This window comes from Balaenoptera musculus, chromosome 2, assembly GCF_009873245.2.
Source record: "Balaenoptera musculus isolate JJ_BM4_2016_0621 chromosome 2, mBalMus1.pri.v3, whole genome shotgun sequence".
Taxonomy (NCBI): Eukaryota; Metazoa; Chordata; class Mammalia; order Artiodactyla; family Balaenopteridae; genus Balaenoptera; species Balaenoptera musculus.
Window position 1 is genome coordinate 139,931,587 of NC_045786.1, and position 14,237 is coordinate 139,945,823.

At 38.6% G+C, this 14,237-nt stretch overlaps 1 protein-coding gene across 5 annotated transcripts in view; it reads left to right on the forward strand.

The window, feature by feature from the left end:
* The window catches only part of FUT8 (fucosyltransferase 8), a 316,618-nt gene that overhangs the window by 221,788 nt on the left and 80,593 nt on the right, over nt 1–14,237 (forward strand). For all 5 annotated transcript variants that reach the window (XM_036844116.1, XM_036844119.1, XM_036844115.1 and 2 more), the window contains one exon: nt 8,817–8,931. In XM_036844116.1, coding sequence (XP_036700011.1) covers nt 8,817–8,931 — 115 coding nt within the window. The remainder of the gene's footprint in view (nt 1–8,816; nt 8,932–14,237) is intronic.

Below are 14,237 nucleotides of genomic sequence, written 5' to 3' on the forward strand. Positions count from 1 at the left end.
GGGTGGCGGAGGGCGGGGAGCTGCGGAGCCATGGAGGAGAGCGCAGCCACAGGGGTGTGGAGGGCAAAGCGGAGAGATTCCCGCACAGAGGATCGGTGCCGAGCAACACTCACCAGCCTGAGAGGCTTGTCTGCTCACCCACCGGGGCGGGCGGGGGCTGGGAGCTGAGGCTCGGACTTCGGAGGTCGGATCCCAGGGAGAGGACTGGGGTTGGCGGTGTGAACACAGCCTGAAGGGGACTAGTGCGCCACAGCTAGCCGGGAGGGAGTCCAGGAAAAAGTATAGACCTGCCTAAGAGGCAAGAGACTTTTTCTTTCCTCTTTGTTTCCTGATGCGCGAGGAGAGGGGATTAAGAGCGCCGCTTAAAGGAGCTCCAGAAACGGGCGCGAGCCACGGCTATCAGCGAGGACACCAGGGACGGGCATGAGACACTAAGGCTGCTGCTGCAGCCACCAAGAAGCCTGTGTGCAACCACAAGTCACTATCCACGCCTCCCCTCCTGGGAGCCTGTGCAGCCCACCACTGCCAGGATCCCGTGATCCAGGGACAACTTCCCCGGGAGAACACACGGCGCACCTCAGGCTGGTGCAACGTCATACCAGCCTATGCCGCCGCAGGCTCGCCCCACGTTCCGTACACCTCCCTCCCCTGGCCTCAGTGAGCCAGAGACCCCGAATCATCTGCTCCTTTAACCCCGTCCTGTCTGAGCAAAGAACAGATGCCCTCGGGCGACCTACACACAGAGGCAGGGCCAAATCCAAAGCTGAACCCCAGGAGCTGTGCGAACAAAGAGGAGAAAGGGAAATCTCTCCTAGCAGCCTCAGGAGCAGCGGATTAAATCCCCACAATGAACTTGATGTAACCTGCATCTGTGGAATACCTGAATAGACAATGAATCATCCCAAATTGAGGAGGTGGACTTTGGGAGCAACGATATATATATTTTTTTCCCTTTTTCTCGTTTTGTGAGTGTGTATGTGTATGCTTCTGTGTGTGATTTTGTCTCTATAGCTTTCTTTTACCATTTGTCCTAGGGTTCTGTCTGTTGGTTTTTTTTCTTTCTTTTAGTATAGTTTTTAGCACTTGTTATCATTGGTGGATTTGTTTTTTTGGTTTGGTTGCTCTCTTCTTTCTTTCCTTCTTTTTTTTTTAAATTTTTTATTTAAAACATTTTTTTTATTTTTTATTTTAATAACTTTTTAATTTTGTTGTATTTTATCTTCTTCTTTCTTTCTTTCCTTCTTTTTCTTCTCCCTTTTATTCTGAGTCACGTGGATGACAGGCTCTTGGTGCTCCAGCCAGTGTCAGGGCTGTGCCTCTGAGGTGGGAGAGCCAAGTTCAGGACGTTGGTCCACAAGAGACCTCCCAGCTCCACATAATATCAAACGGCGAAAGCTCTCCCAGAGATCTCCGTCTCAACGCCAAGACCCAGCTCCACTCAATGACCAGCAAGCTCCAGTGCTGCACACCCTATGCCAAACAACTAGCAGGACAGGAACACAACCCCACCCATTAGCAGAGAGGCTGCCTAAAATCATCATAAGGCCACAAACACCCCAAAACACACCACCAGATGTGGACCTGCCCACCAGAAAGACAAGATCCAGCCTCATCCACCACAACACAGGCACTAGTCCCATCCACCAGGAAACCTACACAACTCACTGAACCAACCTTAGCCACTGGGGACAGACACCAAAAACAACGGGAACTACGAACCTGCAGCCTGTGAAAAGGAGACCCCAAACACAGTAAGTTAAGCAAAATGAGAAGACAGAGAAACACACAGCAGATGAAGGCGCAAGGTAAAAACCCACCAGACCTAACAAATGAAGAGGAAATAGGCAGTCTACCTAAAAAAGAATTCAGAATAATGATAGTAAAGATGATCCAAAATCTTGGAAATAGAATGGAGAAAATACAAGAAACGTTTAACAAGGACCTAGAAGAACTAAACAGCAAACAAACAGTGATAAACAACACAATAAATGAAATTAAAAATTCTCTAGAAGGGGTCAATAGCACAATAACTGAGGGAGAAGAACGGATAAGTTACCTGGAAGATAAAAGAGTGGAAATAACTACTGCAGAGCAGAATAAAGAAAAAAAAATGAAAAGAATTGAGGACCGTCTCAGAGACCTCTGGGACAACATTAAACGTACCAACATTCGAATTATAGGGGTCCCAGAAGAAGAAGAAGAGAAAAAGAAAGGGACTGAGAAAATATTTGTAGAGATTATAGTTGAAAACTTCCCTAATATGGGAAAGGAAATAGTTAATCAAGTCCAGGAAGCACAGAGAGTCCCATACAGGATAAATTCAAGGAGAAACATGTCAAGACACATATTAATCAAACTATCAAAAATTAAATACAAAGAAAAAATATTAAAAGCAGCAAGGGAAAAACAACAAATAACTCACAAGGGAATCCCCATAAGGTTAACATCTGATCTTTCAGCAGAAACTCTGCAAGCCAGAAGGGAGTGGCAGGACATATTTAAAGTGATGAAGAGGAAGAACCTACAACCAAGATTACTCTACCCAGCAAGGATCTCATTCAGATTCGATGGAGAAATTAAAACCTTTACAGACAAGCAAAAGCTGAGAGAATTCAGCACCACCAACCAGCTTTACAACAAATGCTAAAGGAACTTCTCTAGGCAAGAAACACAAGAGAAGGAAAAGACCTACAGTAACAAACCCAAAACAATTAAGAAAATGGCAATAGGAACATACATATTGATAATTACCTTAAATGTAAATGGATTAAATGCTCCAACCAAAAGACATAGACTGGCTGAATGGATCCAAAACAAGACCCGTATATATGCTGTCTACAAGAGACCCACTTCAGACCTAGGGACACATACTGACTGAAAGTGAGGGGATGGAAAAAGATATTCCATGCAAATGGAAATCAAAAGAAAGTGGAGTAGTAATTCTCATACCAGACAAAATAGACTTTAAAAGAAAGACTATTATAAGAGACAAAGAAGGACACTACATAATGATCAAGGGATCAATCCAAGAAGAAGATATAACAATTGTAAATATGCACCCAACATAGGAACACCTCAATACATAAGGCAAATGCTAACAGCCATAAAAGGGGAAATCAACAGTAACGCAATCATCGTAGGGGACTTTAACACCCCACTTTCACCAATGGACAGATCATCCAAAATGAAAGTAAATAAGGAAACACAAACTTTAAATGACACATTAAACAAGATGGACTTAATTGATATTTATAGGACATTCCATCCAAAAATAACACAGTACACTTTCTTCTCAAGTGCTCATGGAATTTTCTCCAGAATAGATCATATCTTGGGTCACAAATCAAGCCTTGGTAAATTTAAGAAAATTGAAATCGTATCAAGTATCTTTTCCAACCACAACGCTATGAGGCTAGATATCAATTGCAGGAAAAAATCTGTAAAAAATACAAACACATGGAGGCTAGACAATACACTACTTAATAACCAAGAAATCACTGAAGAAATCAAAGAGGAAATTTTAAAATGCCTAGAAACAAATGACAATGAAAACACGACGACCCAAAAGCTATGGGATGCAGCAAAAGCAGTTCTAAGAGGGAAGTTTATAGCAATACAATCCTACTTAAGAAACAAGAGGGCTTCCCTGGTGGCGCAGTGGTTGAGAATCTGCCTGCCAATGCAGGGGACACGGGTTCGAGCCCTGGTCTGGGAAGATCCCACATGCCGCGGAGCAACTAGGTCCATGAGCCACAGCTACTGAGCCTGCGCGTCTGGAGCCTGTGCCTCGCAACAAGAGAGGCCACGATAGTGAGAGGCCCGCGCACAGCGAGGAAGAGTGGCCCCCGCTTGCCGCAACTAGAGAAAGCCCTCGCACAGAAACGAAGACCAAACACAGCCATAAATAATCTTTAAAAAAAAGAATCACAAACCAAAAACAAAAAACAAAAAACAAAAAAAACAAACAAAAAAAAGAAACAAGAAACATCTCAAATAACCTAACCTTACACCTAAAGCAATTAGAGAAAGAAGAACAAAAAAACCCAAAGTTAGCAGAAGGAAAGAAATCATAAAGATCAGATCAGAAATAAATGAAAAAGAAATGAAGGAAACTATAGCAAAGAACAATAAAACTAAAAGCTATTTCTTTGGGAAGATAAACAAAATTGATGAACCATTAGCCTGACTTATCAAGAAAAAAAGGGGAAGACTCAAATCAGTAGAATTAGAAATGAAAAAGGAGAAGTAACAACTGACACTGCAGAAATACAAAAGATCATGAGAGATTACTACAAGCAACTCTATGCCAATAAAATGGACAACCTGGAAGAAATGGACAAATTCTTAGAAATGCGCAAGCTTCCGAGACTGAACCAGGAAGAAATAGAAAATATGAACAGACCAATCACAAGCACTGAAATTGAAACTGTGATTAAAAATCTTCCAACAAACAAAAGTCCAGGACCAGATGGCTTCACAGGCAAATGCTATCAAACATTTAGAGAAGAGCTAACACCTGTCCTTCTCAAACTTCCAAAATAAAGCAGAGGGAGGAACACTCCCAAACTCATTCTACGAGACCACCATCACCCTGATACCAAAACCAGAAAGATGTCACAAAAAAAGAAAACTACAGACCAATATCACTGATGAACATAGATGCAAAAATCCTCAACAAAATACTAGCACACAGAATCCGACAACACATTAAAAGGAACATACACCATGATCAAGTGGGATATATCCCAGGAATGCAAGGATTCTTCAATATACGCAAATCAAACAATGTGATACACCATATTAACAAATTGAAGGAGAAAAACTATATGATCATCTCAATAGATGCAGAGAAAGCTTTCGACAAAATTCAACACCCATTTATGATAAAAACCCTCCAGAAAGTAGGCACAGAGGAAACTTACCTCAACATAATAAAGGCCATATGTGACAAACCCACAGCCAATGTCGTCCTCAATGGTGAAAAAGTGAAACCATTTCCACTAAGATCAGGAACAAGACAAGGTTGCTTAGTCTCACCACTATTACTCAACATAGCTTTGAAAGTTTTAGCCACAGCAATCAGAGAAGAAAAAGAAATAAAGGGAATCCAAACGGAAAAGAAGTAAAGCTGTCACTGTTTGCAGATGACATGATACTATACATAGAGAATCCTAAAGATGCTACCAGAAAACTACTACAGCTAATCAATGAATTTGGTAAAGTAGTAGGAAACAAAATTAATGCACAGAAATCTCTTGCATTCCTATACACTAATGATGAAAAATCTGGAAGTGAAATTAAGAAAACACTCCCATTTACCATTGCAACAAAAAGAATAAAATATCTAGGAATAAACCTACCTAAGGAGACAAAAGACCTGTATGCAGAAAATTATAAGACACTGATGAAAGAAATTAAAGATGATACAAATAGATGGAGAGATATACCATGTTCTTAGATTGGAAGAATCAACATTGTGAAAATGACTCTACTACCTAAAGCAATCTACAGATTCAGTGCAATCCCTATCAAACTACCACTGGCATTTTTCACAGAACTAGAACAAAAAATTTCACAATTTGTATGGAAACACAAAAGACCCTGAATAGCCAAAGCAATCTTGAGAAAGAAAAACAGAGCTGGAGGAATCAGGCTCCCTGACTTCAGACTATACTACAAAGCTACAGTCATCAAGACAGTATGATACTGGCACAAAAACAGAAATATGGATCAATGGAACAGGATAGAAAGCCCAGAGATAAACCCACCCACATATGGTCACCTTATCTTTGATAAAGGAGGCAAGAATATACAGTGGAGAAAGGACAGCCTCTTCAATAAGTGGTGCTGGGAAAACTGGACAGCTACATGTAAAAGAATGAAATTAGACCACTCCCTAATACCATACACAAAGATAAACTCAAAATGGATTAAAGACCTAAATGTAAGGCCAGACACTATTAAACTCTTAGAGGAAAACATAGGCAAAACACTCCATGACATAAATCACAGCAAGATCCTTTTTTTTTTTTTAATTTATTTATTTTTATATTTTTATTTTTTGGCTGTGTTGGGTCTTCGTTTTTGTGCGAGGGCTTTCTCTAGTTGCGGCGAGCAGGGGCCACTCTTCATCGCGGTGCGCGGGCCTCTCACTATGTCGCAGCCTCTCCTGTTGCGGAGCACAGGCTCCAGACGCGCAGGCTCAGTAGTTGTGGCTCACGGGCTTAGTTGCTCCGCGGCATGTGGGATCTTCCCAGACCAGGGCTCAAACCCGTGTCCTCTGCATTGGCAGGCAGATTCTCAACCACTGCGCTACCAGGGAAGCCCGCAAGATCCTTTTTGACCCACCTCCTAGAGAAATAAAAACAAAAATAAACAAATGGGACCTAATGAAACTTAAAAAGCTTTTGCACAGCAAAGGAAACCATAAAGAACATGAAAAGATAACCCTCAGAATGGGAGAAAATATTTGCAAATGAAGCAACTGACAAAGGATTAATCTCCAATATTTACAAGCAGCTCATGCAGGTCAATATCAAAAAAACAAACAACCCAATCCAAAAATGGGCAGAAGACCGAAAAAGACATTTCTCCAAAGAAGATATACAGGTTGCCAACAAACACATGAAAGAATGCTCAACATCATTAATCATTAGAGAAATGCAAATCAAAACTACAATGAGATATCATCTCACACCGGTCAGAATGGCCATCATCAAAAAATCTAGAAACAATAAATGCTGGAGAGGGTGTGGAGAAAAGGGAACCCTCTTGCACTGTTGGTGGGAATGTAAATTGATACAGCCACTATGGAGAACAGTATGGAGGTTCCTTAAACAACTAAAAATAGAACTACCATACGATCCAGCAATCCCACTACTGGGCATATACCCTGAGAAAACCATAATTCAAAAAGAGTCATGTACCACAATGTTCATTGCAGCTCTGTTTACAATAGCCAGAACATGGAAGCAACCTAAGTGTCCATCAACAGATGAATGGATAAAGAAGATGTGGCACATATGTACAATGGAATATTACTCATCCATAAAAAGAAGCGAAATTGAGTTATTTGTAGTGAGGTGGATGGACCTAGAGTGAAGTAAGTCAAAAAGAAAAGCAAATACCGTTTGCTAACACATATATATGGAATCTAATAAAGAAAAAAAAAGGTCATGAAGAACCTAGGAGCAAGACGGGAATAAAGACACAGACCTACTAGAGAAAGGACTTGAGGATATGGGGAGGGGGAAGGGTAAGCTGGGACAAAGTGAGAGAGTGGCATGGACATATATACACTACGAAATGTGAAATAGATAGCTAGTGGGAAGCAGCCACATAGCACAGGGAGATCGGCTTGGTGCTTTGTGACCACCTAGAGGGGTGGGATAAGGAGGGTGGGAGGTATGGAGACGCAAGAGGGAAGAGATATGTGGATATATGTATATGTATAACTGATTCACTTTGTTATAAGGCAGAAACTAACACACCATTGTAAAGCAATTATACTCCAATAAAGATGTTAAAAAAAAATGAAAAATCAAAATAAATAAATAAATCCATTTAAAAAAAAAAAAAGAGGTAAGGGAGGCCATATTGTCTGGGGCCTTGTAGGTCAAATTAGTAACTTTGGGCTTGACTGATTGAGATGAAGAGCCAGTTCAGTAAGAGCAAAGGAGTAACATCATTTGACTGATATTTTGACAGGATGTAGCTGCTACATTGAGAATAGACTGTAGAGGTTGGCAAGGGTGGAAGCAGGGAGACCTGTTCAGAGGTTACTGTAACAATTCAGGTGAGAAAAGTGGTGGCTCAGTTGGTAGCAATGCCAGTGTTGATACTTGTTCAGAACTAGGCGAAACGTTTTGCTGATAGGTTGGTAGGGAGTGTCAGAGAAAGAGAGGAGTCTTGCTTTTTACTTTTCTTTATTGGTAAATGCAAGTCATAGCTTTTGTTTAATGTATTATAAATGAAACCATCTGCACCAGCCGTCAAGTTTCTCTTCCCTAGTATACTGGGTATTTTAGTTTACTTTGCAGGAAATTCAGCATGTGGTAATTGAAATTACTATGCAGGATGGGAAAGTATCTTAACAATCATTTTATTAATTTAGAGCAGGAATTGTCAAATTATAGCCCCAGGGCCAAATCTGGCTCATAGCCTGGTTTTGTGAATAAAGTTTTATCGGAAGACACACACATTTTTTTTTTTTTTTTTTTTTTTACCTATTGTCTATGGCAACTTTCCTGCTACAAAAGCAACAGAGGCCCACAAAGCCTAGAATATTTACTGTCTGGCCATTTACTGAAAAAAGTTTGCTGACCCTTGGTTTCGACCGTTGTGTAACAGTTGTGCCAAAATTTTCCTCTGATCTTTTTCCAAGTATGAAGAAGAAATTTAAGAGGGGACAGGAGGTGACAGTAGAGAGAACAAAAAGGTAATATTCAAATGCTGTCACCAATGTATTTCTGTCCCTTATGTTAGTCTACGTATTTCTTTGCTATGGGTATCCACTTTCCCCTGATCTCTGATGTGCTCTGTGTTGGGATATAAGTGCACATAATTGGCCTGGGGCAGGGGGCCAGGGCTGGGGAGTAGGTTCTTCTCAACAGTAAAGGTTTCCTATAGGAATGAATCTCGGCTGCTAGAGACTACACTGTTGAATTTCACAGTCTTGATAGAAAATAAAAAATGGGTACCAGCATCAGTGTGGGCATCAATTTTTATGAAGAATTTGACTCTCTTCTTATGACTTTGTGTAATCCTGTGATGAAATACAAATAAGTTAGACCCACAATGTTGTTTGATTTTTATAGGTCTATAATGACGGATTTATACTACCTCAGTCAAACAGATGGAGCAGGTGATTGGCGGGAAAAAGAGGCCAAAGATCTGACAGAGCTGGTCCAGCGGAGAATAACGTATCTTCAGGTAAGAAGGTTAGGTTAAGAAATAAACTTGAGTGAAAAAAAGGAGAATCATAATAAAACTAAAAGTAAGAGTTGCTGTTGGTTTTTAGTCTTCCTAGCCCTCACTTTTTGAAAGTGTTTGTTCACTCATTTTACATATTTATTCAAAAAGACTCTATGTTATACCTTGAGTGGAATACAAAGATAGCTAAAAGAAGGTCCCTGCCCTAAAGGGGGCTACTTCTGACACACGGACATACAAAAACTACAGTGCAAAATAGGAAGTGCTGCATTTATGTGAGAGATTAGATGAAATGCTCATTGGAGGAACATGTCAGGGATAGCTATGTGGAAAAGGTATTATTTGAACTGAGCTGTAAAGGATAATTAGGTAGGATTTAGACAGCCAGAAATGGAGAAGAGCATACTGGCTGGAGCATATGATGTAAGTAATGGTCCATACCTGGGAAAGAACAGTACAGGAACCCAATGAGAAATAGAATATTTTAGTTTGTCTGGAGTTTTGGTTGTGCGAAAAGGAGGGTTGGAAAAGGTAGGTTTGGGAGCCAGATTGCAGAGGTCCTTGGGTACAGGTTAAGCTTTATAGTGCATAAGCAGTAAATGGTTGCTGAACGATTTTATTTATTGTATAAACATCATTATAACAACAAACGGGAAATATAAATCAAGGGTAAACTCCAAGTCCCAGGACCTTTAAAATATATTCTCTTCATTTTTTGTGTGTGTTCTCTTCTAGCTCTTATTAATATGCTTACCCAGTGTTACATATTTGTAAGGATAGAATTGATTTACTTTTGAATTTTGGTTTTTGCTTAATATGCCGTAAGCTTTTTTCTATTTTGGAGTCACAACCTGCTTTTGAAAGAATTTTATACATAAGAGTGGCATGATGAGAGTGCTGCTTTAGTGATATTAATCTGAAAAGTAGTATTTTGCTTGAACTGGACTCATTGTAAGAGACTAGAAGCAAGGAGATCGTTTAGGATATGAGGACCGTACTGAAGCTGAGAAATACTGAGGTGTGTGGCAGTTTGCATTGGAAGTGAAGAGACAAATTTGAGAGAGTTTGGGAAGATCGAATTGATAGGCGTTTCCAAGTAGCCGAAGGAGCTGGAATGAATGGGGTAATGTGTCATTAACAGGAAAGAAACTTAAATCAGGGGAAAACAATGTATTAGTAAATAGAATTTAACACTCCAAATGCTTGAAGTTGAAATGATCACGCTCATCCTTTTCTCGTACTATTGATGGTATATATACTATCTGTGTATAATCACTCTGTTTTCCTTTTAAGGTTAAGGTGCCTTATAAAAGCAAAATAATAGCCAGCAACTTTATTCTGTATATTTTAAGATGCACATTTTCCTATACTTAAATAGGAAAAAGCAGAAAATCAGGTGTTTCAAGAGATCGTTAAAAACGAAACTGATCTTGGCATGCTCTCTTGGTCTCATACCCCCATGGCCATTCATCAGAGGTGTCTGTAGAATGAGAAACAGTTGCCTCCTGCAGGGAAGAGGTAATTATCTCCTATCAACTAGAACCTCATTCAATGAACTGTAAACAGCTGGTGGCTCAGAACTATCATCCTCATTTGAAATGGAAATAACTCTGGTTTCTGAGTTTCTTCCATTTCCACATATTCATTAAATTTTCACACCACAAAAGTTATATTTAAACTATGATTTGGCCATAGTTTAGCACCACCCCCAACCCGTCAGTAACAAGTACCTGCCACTTGCTTTAGTTTCTTTTTTCCTCTTGGTTTTTGAGTGGCCAAGTGTTTTCACCAGTAGTGTGAATTTCATCTTCTATGTGCTGATTTCTGTTGTTCTGTTTTAGAGAATTTCACTTGTAAATCATGCTAATGATTTAAAACTATATTGGCTTTTTAAATCTTTCAGACTTATAGTAAAGCATCATTTCACATGGACCTTAACTTCAGTTTCAAATATTAATTATTTAAGAAATTCTTACTTTCATGCTTTTTTTTAATTGGAAAAGAAAATGCAATTTTTAATATTAAAGGAGATGGGGAAAATCTCAATAGGAAAAGCCATATTTTAGAAAAATATTTTTCTTTAAATATTCAATGTATTTACAATCATTTTTTCCATTTTTGAAGTTAAGAACTGTATTTGTAACGTATGATTTTTCAGAGATTAAAGATGCCAGTCACTCACTCTTCAACTTCTCTGGATGGAGGTGAATAAGGGAATGTGATACATTCCAACAAAATTAAAAATACGTATTTGTAAGGAATGCTTTCTGACTTGAATTTTTATTCCTTTAAAAAGAATGATTTGTCACTGGTTTAACTAAATGGATTAGAGAGTTTAATCAGAAGAGTTGAGCTATTTATACAGATTTTTTTAGAGTGATTACGTTTTTCCGTTACATGTTTTCTTGATATTCAAATCTATTGGTGTTTCCATACCTTTACTTTAAGTGAAATACTACTGTAAAAAGACTATTTAAACAACTTAGATTCTGAAAGACTTCAACGGGGCTTAGAAAATAAATAGTATACTAGGAAATAAAGCTAAAAAGGGGGATAAAGGAAAAAATCTTTGACTCTTGGTACCTATATTCAAAATAAAAATAAGCACTTCATATAACTTATTGATGGAGATTTTAGAAGGCTCTCCTTATTTAGCCATCAGCCAGCTGTTATATAAAGATGATAATAATTTGTATCTAAGTAGAAAATAATAGGGAAAAGATATAATAAAAGCAAATATTTTTAACATTTTTAATCTCTTTGGGAGATTTTAGTCATTTAAATACCTTATTGTATTCTTGATAAATAATTCAGATAATTTTATAATTTACTTTCAATTGGTTTGTATAGTTGAAAACATTTTCAGTTTTACTAGATTTTTACTTATTCTCATGAAACTTATTGTCACTTCTCATTATCACCAACAAGCATTTTTTAAAAACGCTGATTTGTTTAAGGTATAATGCAAGACCTAGTACAAAGAAAAAAGCCTAGATTAAACCCTTGTCACCTGCTATATAAAAATTAATTAATTAATTAATTAAATTTTTAAAAAAGAAGCTTGATTTCCAGAAGTGGGGGAAAAAAAAAAACAACCTTGTCCTAATCCACAATAGGCGTCACTTTAAATCTAAGCCTTTCTTTCTGCAGTTATCCAGTCCTTTGAATTGAGCAAATATCATTATGTCTCATGAAAATCCTGCTTGACTTACAATCATATAGTACAGTTAAGTTTGGTCTCAATTTTAGATTTCCATTCATTTATTATCATATACCTTGGTTTTACTTGGGAGAAGCAATTTCACAAGATACTGGAAAATAAAAAGGAACTAGGGCAACTGGACTTGAGTGGGACAAAGTTCTGTGGTTGTCTTAATTAAGATTATTTTCTCTTTAGAGTTAAAGGCCCTATGGCATGGTATAAAAAGACTAAACTGACTAAAAGATTATAATAATCTTATTGAAGACAACCCCAGGTATACTATTAGGCTCAAGTAGAATGGACCAAGTAATTCTCTTAAGGTCTTAATCTTTTATATGTTTATCTGAAAAGTTCTTCAACCCTAAAGTGAACATGAAATACTGTTAAGTCTAAATAGACCACAAAAAGGATACTTGTTCATATATGAGAGCTGAAACAAGCAGGTAAAGTGGCACCTTGTTTGACCTCAGCTGAGAACTTGTGCTTCAGGAGGCTCCCAGTTTTCACTGTATTGCACCTGTCCACAAGTGACCTGAAAGCACCTCAAGTATTGATTTTGAGGTTACAAATAAATTGTAGCTAGTAGGCAATTTTGGAATCTGTGGATAGTGAGAATCAACTATTTTTAATGAAAAAAATCCCAACAAATTATAGATTTTATGAAGTTGACAAATACCACAAACACAAAACTCCAGAAGAATAAAAATTTTTATTAACTGCCTGACACTCTTTATAATATTGTTTCCCCACATTTCTTGGCTGCATACTCTTTGATTACAATTTGTAATATTTTCTTTAAGGTGAATTGACAGTGATTTTGTAATATTTTTTATAAAGAAAAAAGGAAGGTTAAATCAGATTTTTCTCTAGCATGGTTGATCCAAAAAGTTTTTTTAATTATTAATATTTGTGATACATAACATTTGCAACTTCACATACATACATACGTTGTGTTTATAGTACTGCTATAAGCTTGTGCCCTGCATACAAAGGAATTCATATAAATTCTGTTTCATGTGATTCTCATCAAAAAAAAAAATGCCACATATAATTGTTTTATGCTGCATTTTAAATTGTATATGCTACATTTTTTAGGTTATTAATGATAGAAGAAAACTTTTGTGTTGACTAGGCATCACTGAGAACTGACTCCACTTCTCTTATTACCTGATACTTCTCATCCTGGGCACCATGAGGCACGTTCACATCACAGTGCGACCTCTTGCCCTGTACCTATATTTATGTCACAAAAATAACTGTGCACAAAAGCAACCATGAACCACATACATGTATCCCTCTAAATCTAAAGTAAGTGAATCCCCAGCTTAATTTTCCCATAAGAGGACCCCAGAAATGTTGAAGGCCACTTCATTTTCACCCAATACCGACACCAACACTGGGGAAGTGAAGTGGATGGGAGGGAGTTTCAAGTGGAAAGAGACATCTATCTTAACTCAGTGTAGGCAAATTTTGCAAATTTTGACCAGGTGAACACACTACACAAGTCCCCCTCCTCCCAGGGCCTTTGAAGGGACCTGTGTACATGAGGGTCCCTGAAGCATACTGTTACCGAGTCCAAGCTCGCTCTGCTCACTGCACGACAGGCCAGTGAGCCAGAGACAAGGAATACGACTTTATTCGGAAAGCCAGCAGACCGAGAAGATGGCAGACTAGTGTCTCCGAAAAACCATCTTAGGGGGTCTGGTTGCCAGTTTCTTTTATAGAATCAGAGGGGGAGATGCGGTGAGGAAGTAAACTAAAAGGGCCATTTGTCTTGCAAAACATCTCCTGACCAGCCTCGGTGAGGGGATGTGTTAGTTTCGTCTTTCTTGCAGCCATTTGCAGGTGGACAGGGTCAGATTGTCTCCCTGTGAGTTGAACAGCAGAGGGGCAGTGTTCCCTGAGGCAGGCCATTATGTATGATTGTAATACCAAAAGCAATGAAAAGAAAGGTTAAAGTCAAAGAAACAGATCCAACGTGGAGTCCATTTAGCTCTTCCCTGTTACAGTACATCTCAGTAAATCCACTCCGCCCACAAGAAAGCTCTTCTCATTGAAGTAGGAGGGAACCTGAAGTCCCTTTAGGGGGTTCTCAGTCCTTCTC